Here is a 21,420-nt window from a genome sequence, read left to right as displayed (position 1 = left end):
CCCAAGCTGTCTGTAGGTAGAGGTGGCTCCAGGTGTTGGGCAGCTGGGGCTGGAAGTCAGCACGTGCCCCTGCTCAGTATTTTATTCCTGCCAATTAATCCAGGGAGTGATGAAGACATCACATAAAAGTAGTTTCTGAACCTCAGTGTTTCACAGAGGTTTATGAAGTTTCAAGTTACTTCTTTGGATTTAGTCTTGTTTTTGCCCATTCCTGATTGGTTGCAATGTGCTCCTAATAAATATAGATATTTAAGACTGAGATTAAAGGGAACTTTATCTTAAATATCTTAGCCAAGTAGGCCAGCTGGAGGTAATGTCAGATGGTTTCAGAACTGTAGTTTTCAAGTTTAAGGGACATAAAACCTTACAGTCTCTAAAATATTCTTGAAAGCAATAGTATATACTTGGGAAAAGACAAAAAACCCCACTCAGAACAGAAATAATTCTAATAAATACAGTTATCAATGTTTACTCGGCACACTAAAGCATGACTGGTGTGTGGTAAGTGAATGATGGTGTCTAGCATTGAAGAAATACTTCTACACTTCTATAAGGAAAAGCCTACGTAGTGTGATGAAAGCTGACTTGCAAATGGTGTTTGTTTTTGTAATTGAATGATGTCTCATCTTAAAAAACCCAAACAGATAACAACAGCAAAAAAAACCCACAACAACTACTCAACATATGTACATCAAAGTCTTGCATTCCCCAGTTTCTGTTGAAAAATCTTGAGCATATGTATATTTTGAGTCTTGTGAGGCAGGGTATCCTTTTAGGAATCTTGCACTGAAATACTGTTTTTCTTTAAATAGCCTCACTGGCTGCAGTACTTGATGTGAATCTGCCAGCATCACTAAAGTAAGATCGAGTCTACCAATCTGAACTAAAATAACAGACTTGGCGGGGGGGGGTGAAGCCAAGCCCCAAAAACCAACCCAAATGAAAAAACAAACTCTTGACAACAATAAAGACACCACTGTTCTGCCCCCTGAACCCATGGTATTTTTTTTAATTATGGATTCTTAGTGATATAGTAGCAAGTGGGGGATTAATGCTGTGTAGGTGCTAGGAGCTCATTTCTTTACCAGCTGAATTTTTGTTCTCCAAGTGAGATCTCTAGGAGCTGAAAAGCAAGCAAAAACATATTGTGTATTGCAAGCTTAGTAACCAAAATATCTATACTAACTGAATGAGGTTGTTTTTTTTTTTTTTTTAATGAATTACTGGGTTGAGGGAAGGGAGGAGAGTTGGATGCTTTGCTATAATGATATGGCTGTGCCTTCTTTAAAGACATGGACATCCATGAATGTGAAGAATTCCCATCCAAAGCCCCAGGTTCCAGTATAAATTGGGGAATGAAAGCAGCATAGGGGAAAGGGACCTGGGGGTCCTGGTGGACAGCAGGATGACCATGAGCCAGCACTGTGCCCTTGTGGCCAGAAAGGCCAATGGCATCCTGGGATGTATCAGAAGGTGGGTGGTTAATAGGTCGAGAGAGGTTCTCCTTCCCCTCTACTCTGCCCTGGTGAGACCGCATCTGGAATATTGTGTCCAGTTCTGGGCCCCTCAGTTCAAGAAGGACAGGGAACTGCTGGAGAGAGTCCAGCTCAGGGCAACAAAGATGATTAAGGGAGTGGAGCATCTCCCGTGTGAGGAAAGGCTGAGGGAGCTGGGTCTCTTTAGATTGGAGGAGACTGAGGGGTGACCTTATTAATGTTTATAAATATATAAAGGGTGAGTGTCACGAGGATGTAGCCAGGCTCTTCTCAGTGACAACAAATGTTAGGACAAGGGGTAATGGGTTCAAACTGGAACACAAGAGGTTCCGGTTAAATTTGAGAAGAAACTTCTCATGAGGGTGACAGAACGCTGGAACAGGCTGCCCAGCGGGGTTGTGCAGTCTTCTTCTCTGGAGACATTCGAAACCTGCCTGGACACCTTCCTGTGTAACCTCATCTAGGTGTTGCTGTTCCAGCAGAGGGACTGGACTGGATGATCTTTTGAGGTCCCTTCCAGTCTCTAACATTCTGTGATTCTGTGATTCCGTGAGTGGGAAGAGCATGGGCTAAGGAGCTGTTATAGTTGTGTGTTGGATCATTTAATTTAAAGATTAACATCAAACCTAGAGGTTTGTGTTTGAGGGCAAACTCAACTTGTGTAAATAGAAAACCTTCCTTCTCTACAGAGAGAGTGAGCGTGCCCCCTCCACCCACGCTCCAAGTTGGACAGCTGGTGGATCTGAAAGCAGTGTAATTGTATTAGCAAGGAGGCCCGTCCAAGATATTAATAGTAAGTTTATGAGAGGACTTCACTGGGTTGAGCTCCAGAGTGACTGGCATCTATAGTTATTCAATAGAAATAACTTGTATGTACCTTGAAATGCTCAGATAATTAATCTTCTTGATTATGGGTTTCTCTCATCCCAAGTTTACCTAACCCAAGTAGAGGTTGTTTCTAAGGATTTCTTTGTGTTGAACAGCTTTTGGAGGTGAGTGAAAATAAATATACGCAGTGTATCTCTAACTTGCTTCAGATATGCCTGAAGATTCAAATAGGTACTGGGAAAAGAAAGAATATTGGTGAAAAGTAAGCGTCCTGTTCAGTTGGATAATAAGATGTTTCGGAATGGCAATATTGAGTGCTGGATTCAGGTAATACAGCATGAAGAAATTGAGTGTCTTGCTTGTGCAGTCATGAGTTGAGATTTTGAATTAAGAATATCCCCAGTTCAAACAACATGGTAACTTCATTTTTTAAAACTAGTCCAGCTTCATAAAGCAATTCTGATCAATATTTTCTGTTAATCAGAAATGGTAAAGCTTATGAGCTGAGGAGCTGCAGCAACCTTCTATTAAGGCTCCACTGATTCCACAATGCTATCTCTATTAAAAGTGTTACTTAGTACTATCTATAGGATCATTAGTGTTCAAAGCTCTAAGCATGACTGAGTATTGGAATGTTTCCAAAATACTGGAAAGCTGTCTAGAAAGGCAGGAAAAAAATGCTGTGAAATACGTTCTTTCAGGGGGGACTACAGAGCTGTCTGAAGGTGCCATAAGGAGAACCAAGACCTTCAGAATACTGTATACCATAATTAATGTAGCTGTTTTCTTTTTAAATTAGATGCAACAATTGGAGTTAGCACAAATGCAACAAAGAGAAGCCAACCTCACAGCTTTGGCAGCCATCGGACCAAGGAAGAAAAGACCACTGGATTCATCAAATGTTGGATCTGGGCTGGAGGTACGGAGATGACTTTTATGTTGTTGTATCTTCATACTGAATTATTCTTATCTTTCCTTGTAGAAAGAAATTGCTGGTTACATACTGTAAGAAAACTAGTCCATATATTAGATACTTCAAAGGATTGTTTCTGGTAAATTTGATGGGGATGTTTAATGGTGTATTATAGGAAGAACTGTGGTTAAAAGCACTATGTGTAAAGGACTGAGTGAAATGATGTCTCGGAGAAACTTCCGTCTGCAGTGGAGGGTAACGAAGCTGTGGTGGTCTTCCACAGCAGATGGTTGTCATGGCCTCTCAGTTGAAGTCGTGATGACTGTTGGGATGGCTTTTGAAATGGCTCTTGTTTTGACATTTGGCTGTGGACTTTTTTCCATGCACAATGCATAGGGATTCTTTTCAATTATACTGTGTTTGCCTTGGCTAGACCCCCCAAAAAGCAATAAAGAAAGAAATAAAAGCTAGACCATTTGGTTCCTCATGCTGTGTTGTAAAAGTGACTGGAAGGTGCTTTTAACAAATCTTGCTCTGAACAAATCTCTTAATGTTGTGCTGGAGATTAACTTTTTCTGGGACCTGGGAAGCTTGTGGGGCTGCACAAGGTGTTTACAAGGAGATTGACAGCCTACCTCTGTTAGTGATCATCTTGGCTGGAGAAGGGAGAAATCTGTTGTGAGCTGTCGCTCAAGTGTTGTTGCCTGTTTTGCCCCTCTTCCTCATGAAGCCTCAGCATCGCTCAAGTGAATGGCTGGTTAGTTGTGACCCAAGCACAGTGAGCAGGAGCCTGGAAAGTAACTCCTGTGTAGAAGTAGTGGTGCCAAAGGTTCTGTCCTTTCAGATGAACCTGAAGTCTTTTTCATTCTTGTGGCAGAGGAAGCTTAAATACTCCAGCTTTTTTATATGCTGGAGTCTGGAAGGACCTTGTATGAAGCTCAGTTATTTGCAATGTAAAGGAGATAGAGGTGGCTTCTGTCCTGTAGGGTTTTCCTTCAGCCTGGATTGTGATGAGACATCTCACTAAGGAGGTGAAGTGGTCTCCATTTCTCTGACATGGAGACACAATTAGCTCCTTGAGCGCTCCCTGTTTTACCACAAGTGAAGGAATCTGTATCTAAACAAGCCACAGAAAGCAGTGCTCCCAGCTTTTGAGCAGCTATTCTTCATTTCTTTGAAGTTTTTTAATGTGCTTTCACATGAAGCTGAAAGTATAGTTTTGTTGTTTTGGTTTTTTTTTTTTTATAATACCACTGGAAAAACTTGAAAAAATAAGTCTAGCACAAGAACAGTTTTCCCCATCCTTTTCTCCTCTTCCCCCAAGCTTCTATTGAGTAACTATTCCTGTTCTTCGTAGTGGTTTTCTGTAATTATTGCCGGATTTGTTTCTGAATATTTAACAAGTCTGCCTATTAGGTACTTTTCAGTTATTTCTCATCGTCTGCAGTGTGTCTGCTTTATTAAAAGCTGCATGAGATTGTGCCAAAGTAAGACAGATAACAGTGTTGCTAAAGGTGGTGATCCATTATTTACATTGTCAGTTTAAAAGAACCTGGACATAACATGCCTAAAACTGACCATAAACCTTGACAGTATTTCATTGTCACAAATTTACCCGCTGTATTTTAAAATGCTTTTCGTATAGGTGCATTACTACACTGAGTTGTAAGGGCAATAGGTCAAAGTAATTCTGCCAGTGCATCTACTTGTGTTTGTCACATGCAATCTTGCATTCCAGTGCATGGTACTTGGGCTTCATGCTGCCAGAAAGCAGTTCTCTGCAGACCTTTTTTCTCTTTTGTGAAATTATGCAGATAGCAAACTTGAGAGGGATGTTTAGATTTAGACATTTAAGCGTCCCAATATATCTGAGCAGGATTTATAAAAGGCTTAAGACTTCTTCTGTAGAATAAAGAATGGTTTTGACAGACACTCTCTAGTTCAAGAAGCAGAACATTTGCAATACATTCATGATAACATGGCAAAACATCCTGAGCAGTAAACAACATTCCATTCTTCAGAGATGAAAGGAGGTCTTTGAAACTGAAAGCAAGCACAGTATGGCCTTAGGCTGATACACATTTGGGCATCTTCAAAATCGTCTTTTTGGGTAACCTGTCTGAGAATAATTTAAACAGGCAGGATGTACTTTCTCATTTCAAATTGCAAATACAGACAGCTTTCCTCTCAAGTAGTCTTAAGTGTCAGAACTTCCTGACTATGCAATAGTAAGGAGTAAATCTGTACATAATGCTCCTGTGATCACTTTTTTTTTTTTTAAGCCTAATATCTTGGTAGGCAGGTATGATGGAAGAAGTTATTCTTTAATATGATTGATCCTTTGATAGCATCAAATGAAATATCTGCTAACTGCATTTGAGATTTTAAATAAGACTTCAGCTTTCCTTGGATAATGTTCTTTGTACAATGTTTGTATCTCTTACGTCTGGGTTGGAGCAAAGTGGACTCTCTTCAGCTTCTTTTTATCGTTACCTACTGCAATAATTAAAGGAAAAGAATTGTTTCAAGCCATTATTGATGTAAATTGAAGCCCTAAGGTATTTGAGGAGACAGGGAAGAAATAGTCAGTTACTGTATGTATTTAGAAAGTGAAACTGTAAGCAGGTTTGTTATATATTTCCCTTTCTTTATTCAGTACCAAAGTATAATGGGTAGTGGAAGACTGAGCTCAGGAGACTGGGTTGGTATGAGATCTGCTACCTTCTGCTGTAATAACAGGTGTGAGGGGCTAGGAACAGCATTTTGTCGGTATGCCGTATTTCCTTTCTCCACAAATGAGTGTCTGTGTTTAATTGGGATGGTTCTTCAGCCCCAGGTATCTGCTTCCTCTGTACTCTGCTATCTGGTTTTGCACCTCTTCTGGAAAATCTTTTTCCTGGGATAGTTGAATGCCCAATTGCTGCACATTCATCCTATCTTGTTCTCTGAAATTCTGCTTTCTTTACTTTGTCTTTTAAGGAGACCTATTATGGATTATTTTAATCTGGCAACTAGAACATGAGCATGTGCTTTACAACTAGGAGCCTGTTTACCAGCAGCCACACCACTTTATAGTATGACAGGTAGAAAATAAAGAGGTTCTTGCCCGGAGGAATGTCTGTCAACTAATTTGGACCCTAAAAGGAACATAAAAAGGGTAAACTATATCTTGCCATGGTTATTGCTTGTATATTACTAAACCTGAAACAGGAATAGAGGGAAATCCTTGAAGATCATGGGATGAAAAAATAAGGCTAATGCACCAGTCCGAATTAAAAAAATAAAGGCATCAGTATAATGGGAACTCTTTTTCTCCTTCTGGTTGGAAACACTGGTTTGGGTAGTTTTACATGTTCTCTTCACTACAACTTAACATTTGAATGGTATTGTTCAGAAAGAGTAATTTGAGAAAGCCCTGGTAAGAAAATCCCTCTATTGTGAAAATGTGTTAATTGGTGCTACTTGTATTCCAGAGGTGGTAATATCTTAATCTATCCCATTTTGGTCCCTCTGGACATTTTTGGATACAATAAGGGGGAGAAGTCTTTGGATTCTATTCATATGTGTTTTTCTGTTTGTGTATTTGTTACCCACCTCTTTTCCTTTTCTGGGGGGCATGTGGTGAACAGTAATGAATGAAAGGGTGGGAAGAATTGAAAAATAACTCATCTTGAGAAGGGAGAGCACTTCTAAAACAAATCACAAACAAGTATACTTGAAGCCACAGACTTATTTCCCCAATTCTGTGTTTTGTTTCACAGTTTTTACTGGTTGGTAACATGCACCATGATGTTTTCAATGCTGAGAAATAGTCAAGGATTATTTTGAATTAAGTTTTACTGCTTTTTCTGATGACACAGCTATTTCGGAAACAGCTTTGTCTCATTCTCACTGTAACTGAAGTCTTAGAAGTCTGAAAACCCTTGCAAATATTTAAAACTTCTTTTTGCTGTGAGGAAACAGGCTGTAGTTCTGAGTCCTTAAACTTTCTTTCCTTCTATCGAAAGGTGTCTCAGCTCCCAGCTCCTCTTTGGCCTTGAATTGAGAGCAGTATATTTGTGCAGTATCATGCAGAAGGGAAGGAAAATAAGTCTAGATACTTCTTTGAAAGTAGGGTTTGGAGGCTGGCTGTTACTCTTATGGTCAACTTCTAAAGAGTGTGGTTGGACCATTCTTCTGCTTTATACAGGCAAACTTAATTGAATTTTTTGGCATACTGCTTGCTTCTGATCTGTTTTCTGGCTCAGTGGTAACACATTAACTACTTTGAAGTGATGCATGTGTCTTGCCCTGAAGTGCTGTTGGTGGCACGTCCTTCACTTGCCTTCTTCCAGGTTGGTCACATTAACTGACTCAGGAGTAAATCTTGTGGGTTTTCTTTCTTTTTGCCTGGTCTGATGGCAAAGGAAATTTCCTCCTTCCAGATACGCTTTCGGCTCTTCTGTCCCACACCAAGACTGGCTGCTCTGTCAGTACGTGTGGCTCTTGCTTTGCCACCCACGGTCTGCCTCTGCTGTGGAAACTGAGGCTACTGCAAGTAGCTGCTACAGAAGTGAATGATGCAGCTGATATCCTGGGGTCAGTTCAGAGCCATTCAAGTGCTTTATTTCTGTCAGACTCCTAGCTCTGACCAACATGCATAAAATAACGTGATACTTCCAGAGTGACACACATCTAATGCAGCAGTCCGCAAATAAGCTTGTCTTCTCCTTCTGGGAAGAAGTTTGGCAAGAGGAAATGGGAGAAATGTCTTGTTTACCACACTGGTCATTGTTCCATTTTTATTATTGATTGTGGGTGGAGAAAACATGCGTGTCCTCTTCTAGGGCTAGTAGGTGTCTGCACATCTGACCATTGTTAGGAGAACTGAAAATTACCCATCTTGCCGTACAGCTTAGGATGGTGGTACGCATGTCGATTAAACATATTCTGTATATGGTGCTTGTTTAAGCTTTGGAAATGCTCTTTAGGCTGACTCAGGAAGAGCTACGCCTTTGAGCAACAAGTCCTCTTCTGCAGAATGAAAGAAAATCCTAAGTCTTCTAAATGACCGAGGAAGAGAGATGTTTTCCTTTTTCCACTGTGTTATGATTGAATCACTTCCATTTTTTTGGCATTTGCAGGAGGGATATGTGGTAGTTAAGTGGGTGTGTGGCTTTGCACTCTTACAAGCCATAGCTGTAAAAGTTACTGCTGCCTTTTTGGCCATAAGCTCTTCTAATGAGAGGACACACTAGCATAATTCATCAGTTTCAGTACTGGTGTTAAGGAAGTGACTGTGTTTAAATGTGAATTAAATGCAGAAGTTGGTTCTGCAGTGACTGACGATACGTTTGCTGCTCTCTGTATGTATCCATGGGGTGCAGAGGAGCTGCTGGCTGGTGTGTGGCATTGGTACGTGATAGCCTGCTAAAGTATTTTCTTAAAAACTGCAGAAAATTAATTTAAAAGCAATAATTTTAAGATGGACCTAGACTACTTGCATGTAAGCAGGTGTTCAGAGCCAGGCCACAAAATCTATTTCTCCACTCAAGGGGTTTCCCTCTCTTTCTCTGTATCTCTACACCCCTTACCCCATCCTATACGTCTAAAGTGATACAGGAGGAGTTTTCTTTTTTTCTACTTCGCATATGCTTAATATATGCAGACCCTTGACTTCAGTTTCTGGTTCTCATTCAGGCTATCAGACAATTGGAGAGTCTACAGAGTGGTCATACCTTTGGGGAAGAGGGGAGCTAAAAGTGTTGCTGCAATTATAAAATATGGCTTCAGCATCTCGCTTATCTGCTGCAAGACCGAAGCGCAGCCCTGTCAGCTAGAGAGTTTCAATTTCAGTGCTGAATTTCCTAGCTGCTGTCAGTCTAGGCCATATACTTGATGTGAATTTTTTCCCATGTAAACAGGCAAAAATATTCTTGACTGCCATTCACACACTTCAGAAATACAGTTCATTGGCCCGTATCGTGCCTTCTCCATGCTAGAGATGAACTTAATTCTTCATATGTGCGAAAGATATCTGCAATTTAAATGACTAATTGCATTGTAGCTTTAGGCTGAACATATTGGTAGTGCACAAATGTTGATGACATGTGAAGGGTCAAGAGATTTATAATTTAGTTGACAATACATTGCTTGAAATGATGTGGCAAAGAGCCAGAAAATTTCAGCTTAATAATTGTCTATTAACTAACATGACATATTTGTATAGTATTCATTACCTCCAGGTACAGATTAAGCATCTGATGTAGCCATACGAAGTGACATGCGTACATGAATCTTGGGCATAATAGTGAATAAACTGACATTACATTCGCAGTGATTTGTTTCAATATGTAAAACATGCCGTTGCCTACATTTGAAAGGACTTGCAGGAATGTTGCAATAAAATATGAGGAAAAATGCATAGTTGAATAGCATTCTCTATTATATAGATCTTACAGCTTCGTGAGACTTCTTTGTAGACTACAGATAACATCATAAATATACGTTTGTTTTCAGCTGCATGAGAAGCAGCCTGGAAATAGAGATTTAAGCCTTTCAGACATTGGCTTGATCTATCCTAATGGTCTAGAACAGTAGGAATAGTTACATTTGTACAGTCCTAAAATTACATTTGGCCCTTTGAAGGCAACTGGAAGGCTGATGTGACCCCCACAAAAATGAGTTTGACACCCCTGGTCTAGAAGGTAAAAAAAAAAAAACATTAAAACTGCAACCACCTAACACAACCAACTTTATTTTTTTTAAAAAGGATTATATAACTATTGAGTAATGTATTTTAGTATTGTGAATATGGGAGTATTTCTGTCAGACTGAGGCTTGTTAGAATAGGCTGGCTCGTTACCCAAGTAGTAGCAACTTCTTACACTTTGTTTTCTCCGGCCTAAATTAGGCACTTATTTGTACAAGCAAAACTGTCTCAATTCTGACAGGGTCTCTTCCTTCCCCCTTGCTGCTGGGGGAGACCCAGGAAAGTGTTTGAGCACTCTACAGTCTGTTAATGGATTTTTAACCTTTTTTCCTCCTGTGAGACAGGAATGTGTTCTGTGTTGTACAGCTGGGAAACTAATGTACAGGGTACAGTAGATGTCACAGACCTCAGTGTGGCCACAGGTGACAGAGCTGGGGGTTGAACCTGGATGCTTTTGCTCCAGTTTGGTAGGTGCTCTTACCACCTTGTAACGACATCTCTGCATGCAGCTGTAATTTTTCACTGTTTGGAGATGTCATTGAAAACTGTCTTGCGACTTTGCTTCCTTCTGCCGTTGGTCTTTTTATAATGCACAGCAGAGCTGCAATGACAGTTTGCTCTCTTGGGATCTTGGCTCTGATTCTGGGATGTGTTTATGCCACACCAAAAATTGAAATGAGAACTCTTGGCTTGACTTTTGACCAAATGCTTTGCACCCCTGAAGTGCCCACCTCTTAAGAGTTTTAAAATGTGATTGGTACGAAGCTGTTGAATTTGAGAAGAGAGCGTGTATTCTGCCAGAAACACTCATTGAGCCTGACCCAGACTTGGGGGGAGGGAAGGTGTCTGCAGAGCCCTCTGATCTTTGTGTCAGGGCCCATAGCATAGTTCTGAGCACCTTTGATATCCTTGTCAGTACCCAAGATGCAGACTTGTAGGTCACATGTTCCGGATACCTTTCAGAGTAAGAATAAGGTGATGATGGTAGCTGAGGTAAAAGAAGAGCCTTGTTGTGAGCTGTGGCTCTCCTATCAGCTTCACTCGTGCCTTTTCAGAGCTAGTATTTAATTCTTGGTCCAGCCACTGGAGAGAGCTCTAGAGATCTTAAAGACGGGCTTTGGGAGCAACCTCCCAACAAGACTAGCTACACAGCAGGCGTGGGACTACTGCAGGAGCTCCTATCGTGTCTTCTGCTGCCAAGATCACAGAGAATAACAGATCTCTGTCAGGTGTATATAAAAGGCTCTGAGGATCAAGCAAAGGCGACGGTGTGTTGCTTTGGCAAAGCTACTGATTTGATTCAGCTCTGAGGAGAGGCCAAAAGCAGGACTGCAGCTGTTGTGGCCTCACAGGGGTGGTTTTAAGCCAGCTGGTGGTCTCTGTACTGTGAAGGGTGGTTTCCAATGGTGCATAGTCCCATTGTCACAGTACCTTACCTGACCATGACAGGGTCTGTCAGCTGGGCTGAAGCTGTTGTTGCTGTTGTAGCACGGCTGCTGATACCCAGGTGGTATCTATGCTGGTGTGTCTCTGTATCATTTCTCTTTCAGAAGGAAAATGGCATGCTTGGGGCTCAGTAAAAGACAGGAACTTCTTGCAGCCTCCACTGTGGAGAAGAAGAGTGTTTCTGATTTAAAAAAAAAAAGTTAGTTAAGGCACTAAAATTAGATATTGCAGAAGGGGGGTACAGCCTGGTTGCAGTACACTTTGCTAGAATTGGTTCTGCAGGGATGCATTTTATATTCACTTATCTTTGTATTTGTCTGTGCCCTGGTTGCAAAGCAGCATTTTTCACTTCCCCTCAGAAGAGATTCACAAAGCTGTCTTGGGGTAGTCTGAAGACTTTGGCAGTGAAGAATCGCCCAAAATAGCAAGATGCAAGTGGTCACTGCCCAACTAGGAGGAATGTAATAGAGCCAAGGAGTGGGCTGGTGTTTTTCTAACCAGGGTATTAAGGTCTCAAAAGCAGTGTGGGGGAACTTCTGTGCAGGAAGGTGTGTGTGAGATTTAAAGGAGGGTACTGCTGACTGCTAGGGCCGGACAAGTTCGACCTGCTGCCCAACAGGGACTTGCTCAAGAGTAGGCTCTGAGAACTGAGCAGCAGAGGACCTTCCCCTAAAGTGTCCCTGGTGTGAACTGGAGAGCTCAGAGTCTGGCACTTCTTAAATAAGGTTTTGGATGTTAACAGAGGCACCTGTGATGATTCATTTTGATGCACAGATGTCATCTTCAAGTGTTTTCACTTCTGGTTCTTTAAATGTTCTATTACAAAAAGACAGGCAGTACCTCACCCTCCGCTTCTTGGTCCAAAGTCCAAAACAAAACCATAAAAAGATCCATCTTTTGATGCAGCTGTGGAAGACAGAAGCTAAAAGGAATTAGTGCTCATCACTGTATAAATTTCATTGAGAGACGCACGCAGAGGGCTCTGTGCAGCTAGGCATATGGTGCTGGGTGAGTTCGCCAACCAGACGAAGCCTGTCTGCTGTCCTAGTCTGGACTGGAATGACCCAGGCTGTCTGTTGGCTTCTTTAATTTGAAACCATCTGCGCTTTAAGAGAAGGACCTTTTCTTTTAACTTGGATGTGGCGGCAGCTGTCAGTTTAAGTATGTTCAGTAAGCAGTCAAAGAGTCCCTGAAATGCTGCGCTCAGTAGCTCTGATAAGCTGGTGTGATGTTACATGAAACTTAAAAGTATGAACCAGCTGTCTTAGCAAACAGGACTCCAGGATAAGCTTGATTTTGTGTGTGATATTACAGCATAACTTTGCTTAATGGCTCTGCACTGGGCATGGGGTAAGAATTTAAGAAGAAACAAGTGCATAACTGTCCCAAATGCAGGCAGCTTGACACCTCTGCCCTGTTGTATAGCATCTTGCAGCTCCAACAGCTTCCAAAGCAGGCAGGGGGATTTGTGCTGTCTGCCTCCTTTTTGTAAGGGGGTGAATAGAATTGAGGTGGCTTTGTTTGGTGTCTTTTTAAAGGTAAGACTTCTAGTCTAATGACTACTTAGAGAGAAAATACTTTCACCTCCATAAAGTTCTTTGAATTATAAAGGACATTGCTGTTGGGTTACTGAAAACCCTTGGGGTTTGTTTCATTTATAACGTCGCCTCAGGCCTTCTGCTGCATCCTGTTGGATTGACCTCCTTTTCAACCCATGCTGGCAGCTGCATTGCAGAGCTATCTTTTCCCTGGATCCTTCAGGGTCGTCATATGACAAACTTGAACTGTGACCCTTTTGTGTCTTACCAGGACAGCGGTGCCCTCTCTGTGCAGTGTGGCCAGCAGTCTTCCCTATGCACGCCTTTGTTCCAAGCCATTTAACAAACTGAAAGTTTGAAATGATGGCATTTTGTAGTGTTTAATAGTATCGACTGTAAAGCAAATGAAATGGTGCTGAATACCCTGCATGCCGCTAGTGAGAAATACAGCTTCCATTTCAGCAATATGCCCTGGGTTTTCTGTGGCTAGTGTGTGCTCTCTGGTCAATCTCTTCATTTTTTAAAATAAATTTCAATGCCTCCCCCCTAACAAGAGTAGCATTCGCTGCTATAGATAGCCCAGCACTGGTATTTGTTTCTAATATATGGAGTTTTTTAACCAGATTTCTCTAAGCAAAGTGGGCAAAGTCATTTTGCTGAAGTCTTGCGGAGAGCGTTAGGGTAAGAACTGATATAGTTAACACGGCATCCAAGCAACACCATCTCCAAGTGGTGTTGATGCTGGCAGGCATTGCCTTGCTGAAGTTACAGAGACTGAGCACTCGTATTTGTACAAATTGCATTCATTACCAAGAACCCTCCAGTAGTGATAAGAGACTGGCTGTGTAGCATAGATTGGCTCCAAGATAAGTAGCCGGTCTATTGTGCAGCTCATGGTAATCTTCCTCTTCCCCACCCCTAATAATAAATCTTGGGGCATTTTGGAATGCGTGGGGGTTGCTCATTCCAGTAGCCTGAATGTATAACTACTAAACATCATCATCTCCTACCAGTTGTGCTTTCATAACCGAGCAGGGCGGCCAACTGAGATGGGTAGGCGCAGATACAGCGTTCTGAACACGCGGGTGCTTCGGCTGTGTGTATTTGTTACTGCCTTAAAGGACAATTCACAGGTGATAGTTGGGGTAAGAGTTTCTCCTGGCTGTGTTTCAAGGCTAAAGCCTATTCTCCGTGATGGTTTTCTTCAAGAGATGCGAACATCTAGAGCTTGGGAGGTTTGCAAGTGTGGGAATAAAAACGGTGCACAACCTGGGGCTCTGCACAGGAACTGTGGTCGTACCTTCTTTGTAGTTAGCTTGTCCTTTCTTAGAGCATGTGTCTCTGTAGTATGACTTCAGTGAAGCGGCAGTTATTTACCTTACCAAAATAACATAGTTTTAAGGAAAGATAAAATTTTCTGGTTGCTTTGACTGAGATAAACCATTAACTGGCAAGTGCTTGCTTTGTCTTTTAAAGTATCCAATGTGCAAGGACTTTTGGTTTTCAGCTGAACATCAGCAGACTAGTTTAATGCAACAGGCACTATAATCCAATGAGTTTGATTAAAGACTTGCGTTTATATGGAATTCTAATGTTTTTCTCTCTCGCTCCCCCACTTAGGGTTTGAATGGCAATGGAACTGCTCCTGGATCATCAGGTTTTGGCCTTACAAAACAGCTGCTCTGTCCAAGAATAACCCGTGTCTGTCTCAGGGACTTGATATTCTGCATGGAACAAGAGCGGGAGATGAAGCATTCTCTAACCTTGTACCGTGCTCTTCTGAAGTGATTTGAATTTTACATTTCAACTTGCTGTCTACTGCCAAAGAAAACACTGAAGCATTGTTGCACTGTCTTGGAATTCCAACTTGTGGAAAATGATCCATTGTAAGGATAACTCTTTGTTTACAGATAAACATTTTTATTAAATACCTAACTTATCACCTGCAGGGTTTTTAGTAATATTTGACTTAAACCAGTGAAAACACTGAGCTGCACACACAAGCACCTGACTACCTGCTTGCATTTAGCTGTCATGCAGGCTCAGAGGGCTTGATATGTGCCCCTAGTTTAGGTATGTCACGTGCTTTAGTACTCCAGAGTCTGCAACATCTGCTCTACATGTAGTGCCTTCTTCTAATTCAACCTCTTTAGGCAAACAAATAACACTTTAAAGGCACTGCATAGCATGGCAACTGTATTTAATCATGAAGCAGCAGTCAGTCAACATGCTAATGTATTGCCTATCTGACTCAGCATCTCCTTAAATTTTCTGGGTTTAGAATTACGACTGAATGCTTGCTTGTGGAGAGCAAAGTAGCAAGAAAAAAGGAATGAGGGGTGCTTTCACCCCCCCTGGCCTCACCTGCCTCCCCCTTTCCTCTGAGAAACTGACTGAGGGAAGGTGAACAAATTGGTCATTCTTGTGATTGGAGTACATCAGGCAGTGTAGTTAGGGCATACTTTGATGTTTGGGGGAAAACTTACAGTTACTAAACTTGAATACAAGGAGTGAAAGAGCCTAAAAAGGAAGGGTGAACAGAAGAAACAGTTTATCTTCCTGTAACTATAAAAAATAGCATTGCCATTGAGCATAGATGTGGAAAGAAATGAACAAAAGCAACATGTGCTGACTGTAAAAAAGGGAAAACTTGAGATGCATTGAAGTTTTGCAGCTGGATGCTCTCTTAAGGAGAAAAGTGTTTGCAAAGAACAGGATTCACTGCTTTGTTTAGAATATTGATTTAATATCTCAGTGTGGTATAACAGGGAAACTTCCCAAATAGAAAGTATTTAGTCAGTTACCTGTTTTCCCTTCAGTGAGGAGGACAACTCCAGATTATTAAGACTGCTAGAATAGATTCAAAGATTTTCTCTCTACTTGCTGGTATACACTGCCTTGTGGTGGAAGGAAAACCCCCTGGGTCACCCTTCTCCCCAGCCTCCATACATTTTGCCTCCTATGACACAGTGCTGTATAGCATGGCTGTTTTCCAGGACCTGTGAGAAAGGCGCTGACTGTATTGAATGGCTTCCTGCTGAAACTGTTTTTGTTTTTCTTTTTTAAGGAACAAGCTTCCAATGGTTGTTTGGCATGCTACTTCAAAACTTGAAGCGATGATTCAAACACCCTCCACTGTCAGAACCACTGCAGATAGTTACCAAATTCACTACGTTTTGAATCAGTTATGGTTTTTTGTTGGAACAGTAGTTAAAAAAATCCAGTAAATGGATGCTGTAAATTATTTATATATGTATATATAGCATATATATATATAAATATATAAGAAAAGCAGTACTTTGACAAAGCTATGGTTTGCAAGATATTGATGGCATCAGGCAAAATTGTTTTCTATAATTAAATGCTTAGCTTTACTTTTTATGTAAAGTGCAGCATTTTCCATATTTGTGTACTGTATCTTATTGATCAGATGTTTAAAATTATTTTAAATACTGCATTAAAGTGATTATTTTATTAAAAATAATAAATCGGTCACTTTATTTCCTAATGTGAGAACTTCAGCGTCTGAAGCTGTCATCACCATGACTAATGGCGTGGCTCTGAGAGCAAGCCCCAGCTATCTGCACATCACAGTAATTGGCATGGTTGCCTCACATCACGTATTAACGATAAACATCTATATTTAAAGTTTTTAAACAGAACTAGGTGATGGAGTGAAGAATTACTTGAAGGGAGGTGGGCAGGGAGAAAAAGCAGCCTCTCATTTGTCTGATTTCCACAAGTCAATCAGCACAGAGTCTGGTGGTGGTTGGGGTTTTTTTTGGTTTGGTTTGGTTTGGTTTGGTTATTTTAGCAGCTGGGTAGAGGTGAGTGCTTTGCCTGTGTTCTGGGAAGTAAAAACACAGGAGCTGTCTCAGACTCTAGCCATGTGCATTGGAAGCGTTGTCCTAAATTATTTTTAAAGCAACTCACATGTAATTAAGTGCAGGCTGGAGAAAAAGATGGCCATCTGCTTACTGGCCTGCCTTTTCATCTTCTTTAAACCAATGCAATAGTTAAATATGTTGGAGAAAAAAACTTTATTGATAAACAGATGTATATAAAGTATGATAGACGAGATTGAAGTGCTTTTATGGCCTGCCTGCGATGCAGATTGCTTGCTTTCACTGCTGCCATAGCAGGTTGTCTCTCCCCAGTGGTTCCTCCCTTTGTGCCACCTCTTCCCCTGCCCCAAACACACGCCAAGCCCCAAATTTATGCTGTGAGGAGCAGCAGACATTTTCAGAAACATTTTCCAGTAGATCTTTAGGCCTGATTTCAGACAGGGACAGATGAGGCCTTGATGCAAAGGTTAAAAATACTCGTTTCCCTCCCAAGTGTTCCACCTGCCCCTCATTCGAGCTCAGATTTGCTATTAACAAGTTTCCTCTAAAATGGCACTTAGGAGACACTTGGTCTTTGCTCAGCCACACCAGGAATTAAAAGGAGAGATGACCAGGGGTTCAATTCCCTGCTTTTGGCCCAACCTTGCTGCCTTTTATGGGCATACTAAAATCCCAGTCATAATGTGATGAGGACAAACCCTGCCATGATGCTCCCTTGCCTCTTAGTTCTTGGGATGCTCGTATTCAAGCCTGGGAACCTTGCAGTAGAGCCATGTATGCCACTGATGTTGTGAGGGGTCTGAGTGTTGCTCCAGGCACTTATTGCTGTCCAGGTGGCCTGGTAGCATAGTGGCTATTTCTGATGCACTGAGCTGCCTGGGCAACTGTCCTTGCCACTCAAATATTCAGCCTTGAAAGAAAGCATTATATACAGTTGGGGGGAAGCTGTTGTTGCTGGCTCTTGACTGCTACTATCTTAGCAGCATAATTTGCCAAGTTTTCTGTGTTATTTGGTAACAAAAGTGTCCTGTACTCTTTCTCCTTCAGCTGCTGCTTTTTTCCCCTTATCGCCATGCTAAATCCAGCCCTTTGCACTGTCTTTGACTCCAGCTTTTCCCTTCTCCCCCTGGGAAAGACTAGCCGGAGTGCGCTAACACACCCCGCAGCTTTGTTCAAGGTTTAATGAGGAAGGTAGCAGGGCCCGCGAGACATTGCTAGATGATTCCTCAAAGCCATTGCACTCTCTTGGACACTTTGACACGAGTAGCTTAAGGCTACTGTTTGCATCAAGTTGTGCAGGCCCACTCTCTTGTAGGCACCTGTGTCCTGCCATGTGAGTGCACTGTGCTCAGCAAAAGTGCTGTCAGCTCTTCTCCAGCTTCATCTCTTTGCTCTGTTCTTTGCTTTCCTCTTCGTTTGTAATCACTGGGGTGAAGAAGGAAAGACAAAAGCAAACGAGGATGTCCTGAAGGGGCAAACAGTCCAAGTGATTGGACTTGATGAAATGGGCTTGCTCTCAGCAAGTTTTCAAACAAGGGCTGCTGGGTTTTGGAGGCCAAGCACTGCACACACTTCCCTGTGCACGTAGCACACATGATGTCTGCACATCCTCCAAGAGCTGGATCCAACCATTGTTATTCAAAATCCCATGTCTGGAGCCTGCAGGTCTGGAGATAACTGCAATCTGCAGTGAAGGCTTTGCTCCTTTGATGAGCATGAAATTGACTACCGAGACCGAAGAATGTAGCACACCAGACGTGTCTGTTTTCCACTTACGGTACTGGGCTTGTTACCACGTGTCGGTGGCTTGTCCCACTCTCAGTTGGTAGAAAGGCTGCCTATCTGGAGGTTACAAGGCCAGTGTTTCACTTGGTGCAGGCCCTTTGTGAGCCAGATGAGCACCCCTTTTGGCTTTATAACACTTAAAAGGAATAAGCAAGAAATCTTGTCTTTTCAGATACATCAGTCCTTGCTCCACCTCTTCATACCACTTCTACTATAGGCATGAGCTGGTCACTTCTTGCCTGCTCCCTACGGTTACTCTGGCGTGTTAGCTGCTAACTTTGCTACCCAGTCTCTCATCAGGATCCCCTTCTTCTCTGTGTATAGGCTGCCTCCAGCACCCTGCTTTTGAAAGGGTTTTTTTGTGAAGGAGCAAGGAAAAGGAGAATCTCCATCCTGGACTTAAAGGGTTATACTGGAGTGGAAGGAGGTGGTGGTGCAGGTCAGCTCATGTCAGCCCTGGGGCTGCTACTTTCTGTGCAGGGAGCAGATCCTCACAGAAAGTTTGTGTTTGATGGTGGCTGAGATCTCTACCATTAAGTCCTACTTCAGTCAAGAGTTTTCTGTAAGGTCCTTGCAGCAGTAGGTACTTTCCACCTTCCAAGGGATGTTTCCCTGGTAGAGCCACCTAAAGTTCCTGTTGGAGACCACATCAGAGTCGGTCATCCATTTTCTTCCACAGCTCCCATCTCACAGTTCCACAGCTCTTCCAGGTATCTCCTAAGTCTGTTTCTGTCTCAGAAGTAGGGAGGGCTATCAAGCCCTGTCTTGCATGATTCAGGTGGACATTGGCTAGATACAGGACCTGCACTGAGACCACAGGGATGACCAGTGTGTGTTTCTCCAGAGCTCTGCCCGTCAGTAGTGTCACTGAAGGGCTGCTGACCCTGAGGCCCTGGTGCAAATGTGGAGGTCGTCTGCATGGACACTGCTAAGGCAAAAAAATTATATTCATATTAGACACTTGGCATGAATGCTCCCACTCCACAGGCTTTCCTTGAAGAATCGCAGTTACCAGTAAGTAGTTACTCTGTCTACCAGATCACAGGGAATATTACTTTTAAATCTATTTGGAATGAAAAATTATCTGACAGATCATCTGGTTTTGAGAGTTAATTCATAATTATGTGTAGTTCCCCAAGCTTCTTGAGATATTTGCTCTTCCACTTTGAAGTGTTTAGCGTGACGGGGTTTATTATTTACAGTTATTTGAAGGTGTTTCTTATTTCTGTCCTTAGAAGCTGGAAGGGAGGAGGGAGAGTATTTTTTTCAAGTAATTATGTGTGAATATACATGTTCTCTGAGAGTATAAGGATGGCTAAGTAACTTTTTAAAAGAAATACCCTACTTCTTGTAAGGGCTGAGTTATAACAGCTCCCAGGTGTGAAACTCTAGCAACAAGGAGAGAGGAAGGAGACAAATTCTTGAAGAGGTTTCAAGTTTTAATATGTTAAAATCCTTTGATACCTGTGTGCAAAATTAGGCAGAGAATAAAGACTCCCTTGAAGAGCTGATCAGCAGGACTTCTCAAGAAGGGAGGGTAGGAAAAAGAGAAAGCACTCAGAGGACTGAAGACAGAGCTTGCTCCTCTCTCCAGGAGCTTTGGTGATACCTTTATGTGCATTTTGGCAATGGCTTTCATTTAGATTAATGACAGAAAAAGGCCTTTCTAGAAAAAAAAAGATCCATCAAAGTAGGTAGACATTTATATGTAGACTATGTATTTAATGAAGCAGAATTGTTGAGTAATTTCTATTTGGGAAGAAACCCTTAAATCATTGTTTCCTGCTCAATGTATATTTTGTTCTTAATGTCATGTTTCCTACAATTGGGATAATCCCTCTGAAATAATCTCATCTCTCTTTGAAGGAGTGGCAAGAAGGATTATCACCAGCTGCAGCCCAGTGCTGTGGTCCAGTCACAGAGCTGAAGGACTGCGGGGTGCAGGGGGACGTGTGCTGTCCATGGGAGTTGATGGCCTCACTGATGCTGAGAATCCGGAACAAGCAGAACATGTGTAGATACAGTGCAGACTAGTCAACTTCTCAGAGCCAGAGCAGTTTTCTTCTGCTGATGTGAATAAACCACAGATGGAGGCTTACAGCCCGTGTGAGCATCTGCCTTGCGCCGAGCTGACATGGTAATCAGGGTTGTACTACCTCTTGTCAGGGCCAGGACTGTAATTTTCTGCACCCTGCCCTTCAGCAGCAATGGCTGGCGGGCGGTGCAAACTCAAACGGGCCTCATCTCACAGAGCATTCAGAGTCTTTGCTTCTAATTTGAAAGGTTGAGCCTTCTTTATTACAGGGGAAAAAAATTTGAAAGTGACCCAAACTTCAGGTACAGAGGGCAAATATTTAAAGTAAGGTTGTTTTTACGCCTTTGAAACTCTTTGCTTCTTAGAGACTGTTGGTGAGTGATGCCCCAGAGCTGGGGAGGATGGCTCCAGAAAGAGATCCCCTCGAGTGGGTAATCAGCCCTTCACAGCAGTCTGCTCGGGATGCTGAAACAGAAATCAGTGTTTCGTTTTTTGTTTCTTTTTTTCCCATGCAGTAAAGAAGAACCTGTGGGAAGGTTCTGCCTGTGTCCTTACACAAAACCAGGATATCCAGTAATTAGTGAGAGATACCTGCAGGGCAAGCTCAGATTTTGCAACACTTCCCAAGGCAGGGAATACGCTCAGGGCTAGGGCAGTCTTGGGAAGAGAGTGAGTCAGGAGACTTTTCTTTCTTTTTTTTTTTTTTCTCTATAGTCTTGATCAAGTCAAAATTTAAGAAAACTTTGCAGGGACTCGAGTCTTCCAGACATCCCTACAGCTGGGTGAGGCTCCTCCACCTCCCAAATGGCTGCGTTTTCAGGCTTTTTCTCTTTAACAGGCTAG

General features: G+C 42.1%; 1 protein-coding gene across 4 annotated transcripts in view; it reads left to right on the top strand.

Moving 5' to 3' along the window:
• Nucleotides 1–20,581, top strand: part of TAF4B (TATA-box binding protein associated factor 4b) — an 84,143-nt gene extending 63,562 nt beyond the window's left edge. For 2 of the 4 annotated variants that reach the window (XM_065831346.2, XM_065831345.2), the window contains exons 14-15: nucleotides 3,124–3,243; nucleotides 14,533–16,369. In XM_065831346.2, the coding sequence (XP_065687418.1) occupies nucleotides 3,124–3,243; nucleotides 14,533–14,700 (288 nt within the window). In that variant the 3' untranslated portion in view covers nucleotides 14,701–16,369. Of the gene's footprint in view, nucleotides 1–3,123; nucleotides 3,244–14,532; nucleotides 16,370–20,408 lie in introns of those variants that run through there. The other 2 variants (XR_011737448.1, XR_010650919.2) reach the window with 2 other exon arrangements.
• The last annotated feature ends 839 nt before the right edge of the window (nucleotides 20,582–21,420 follow it).

The sequence above is a fragment of the Patagioenas fasciata genome, chromosome 2, assembly GCF_037038585.1.
Source record: "Patagioenas fasciata isolate bPatFas1 chromosome 2, bPatFas1.hap1, whole genome shotgun sequence".
In the NCBI taxonomy this organism is placed as follows: Eukaryota; Metazoa; Chordata; class Aves; order Columbiformes; family Columbidae; genus Patagioenas; species Patagioenas fasciata.
The sequence above is the reverse complement of the archived record's forward strand: the minus strand, read 5'-3'. Positions and strand labels throughout refer to the sequence as shown.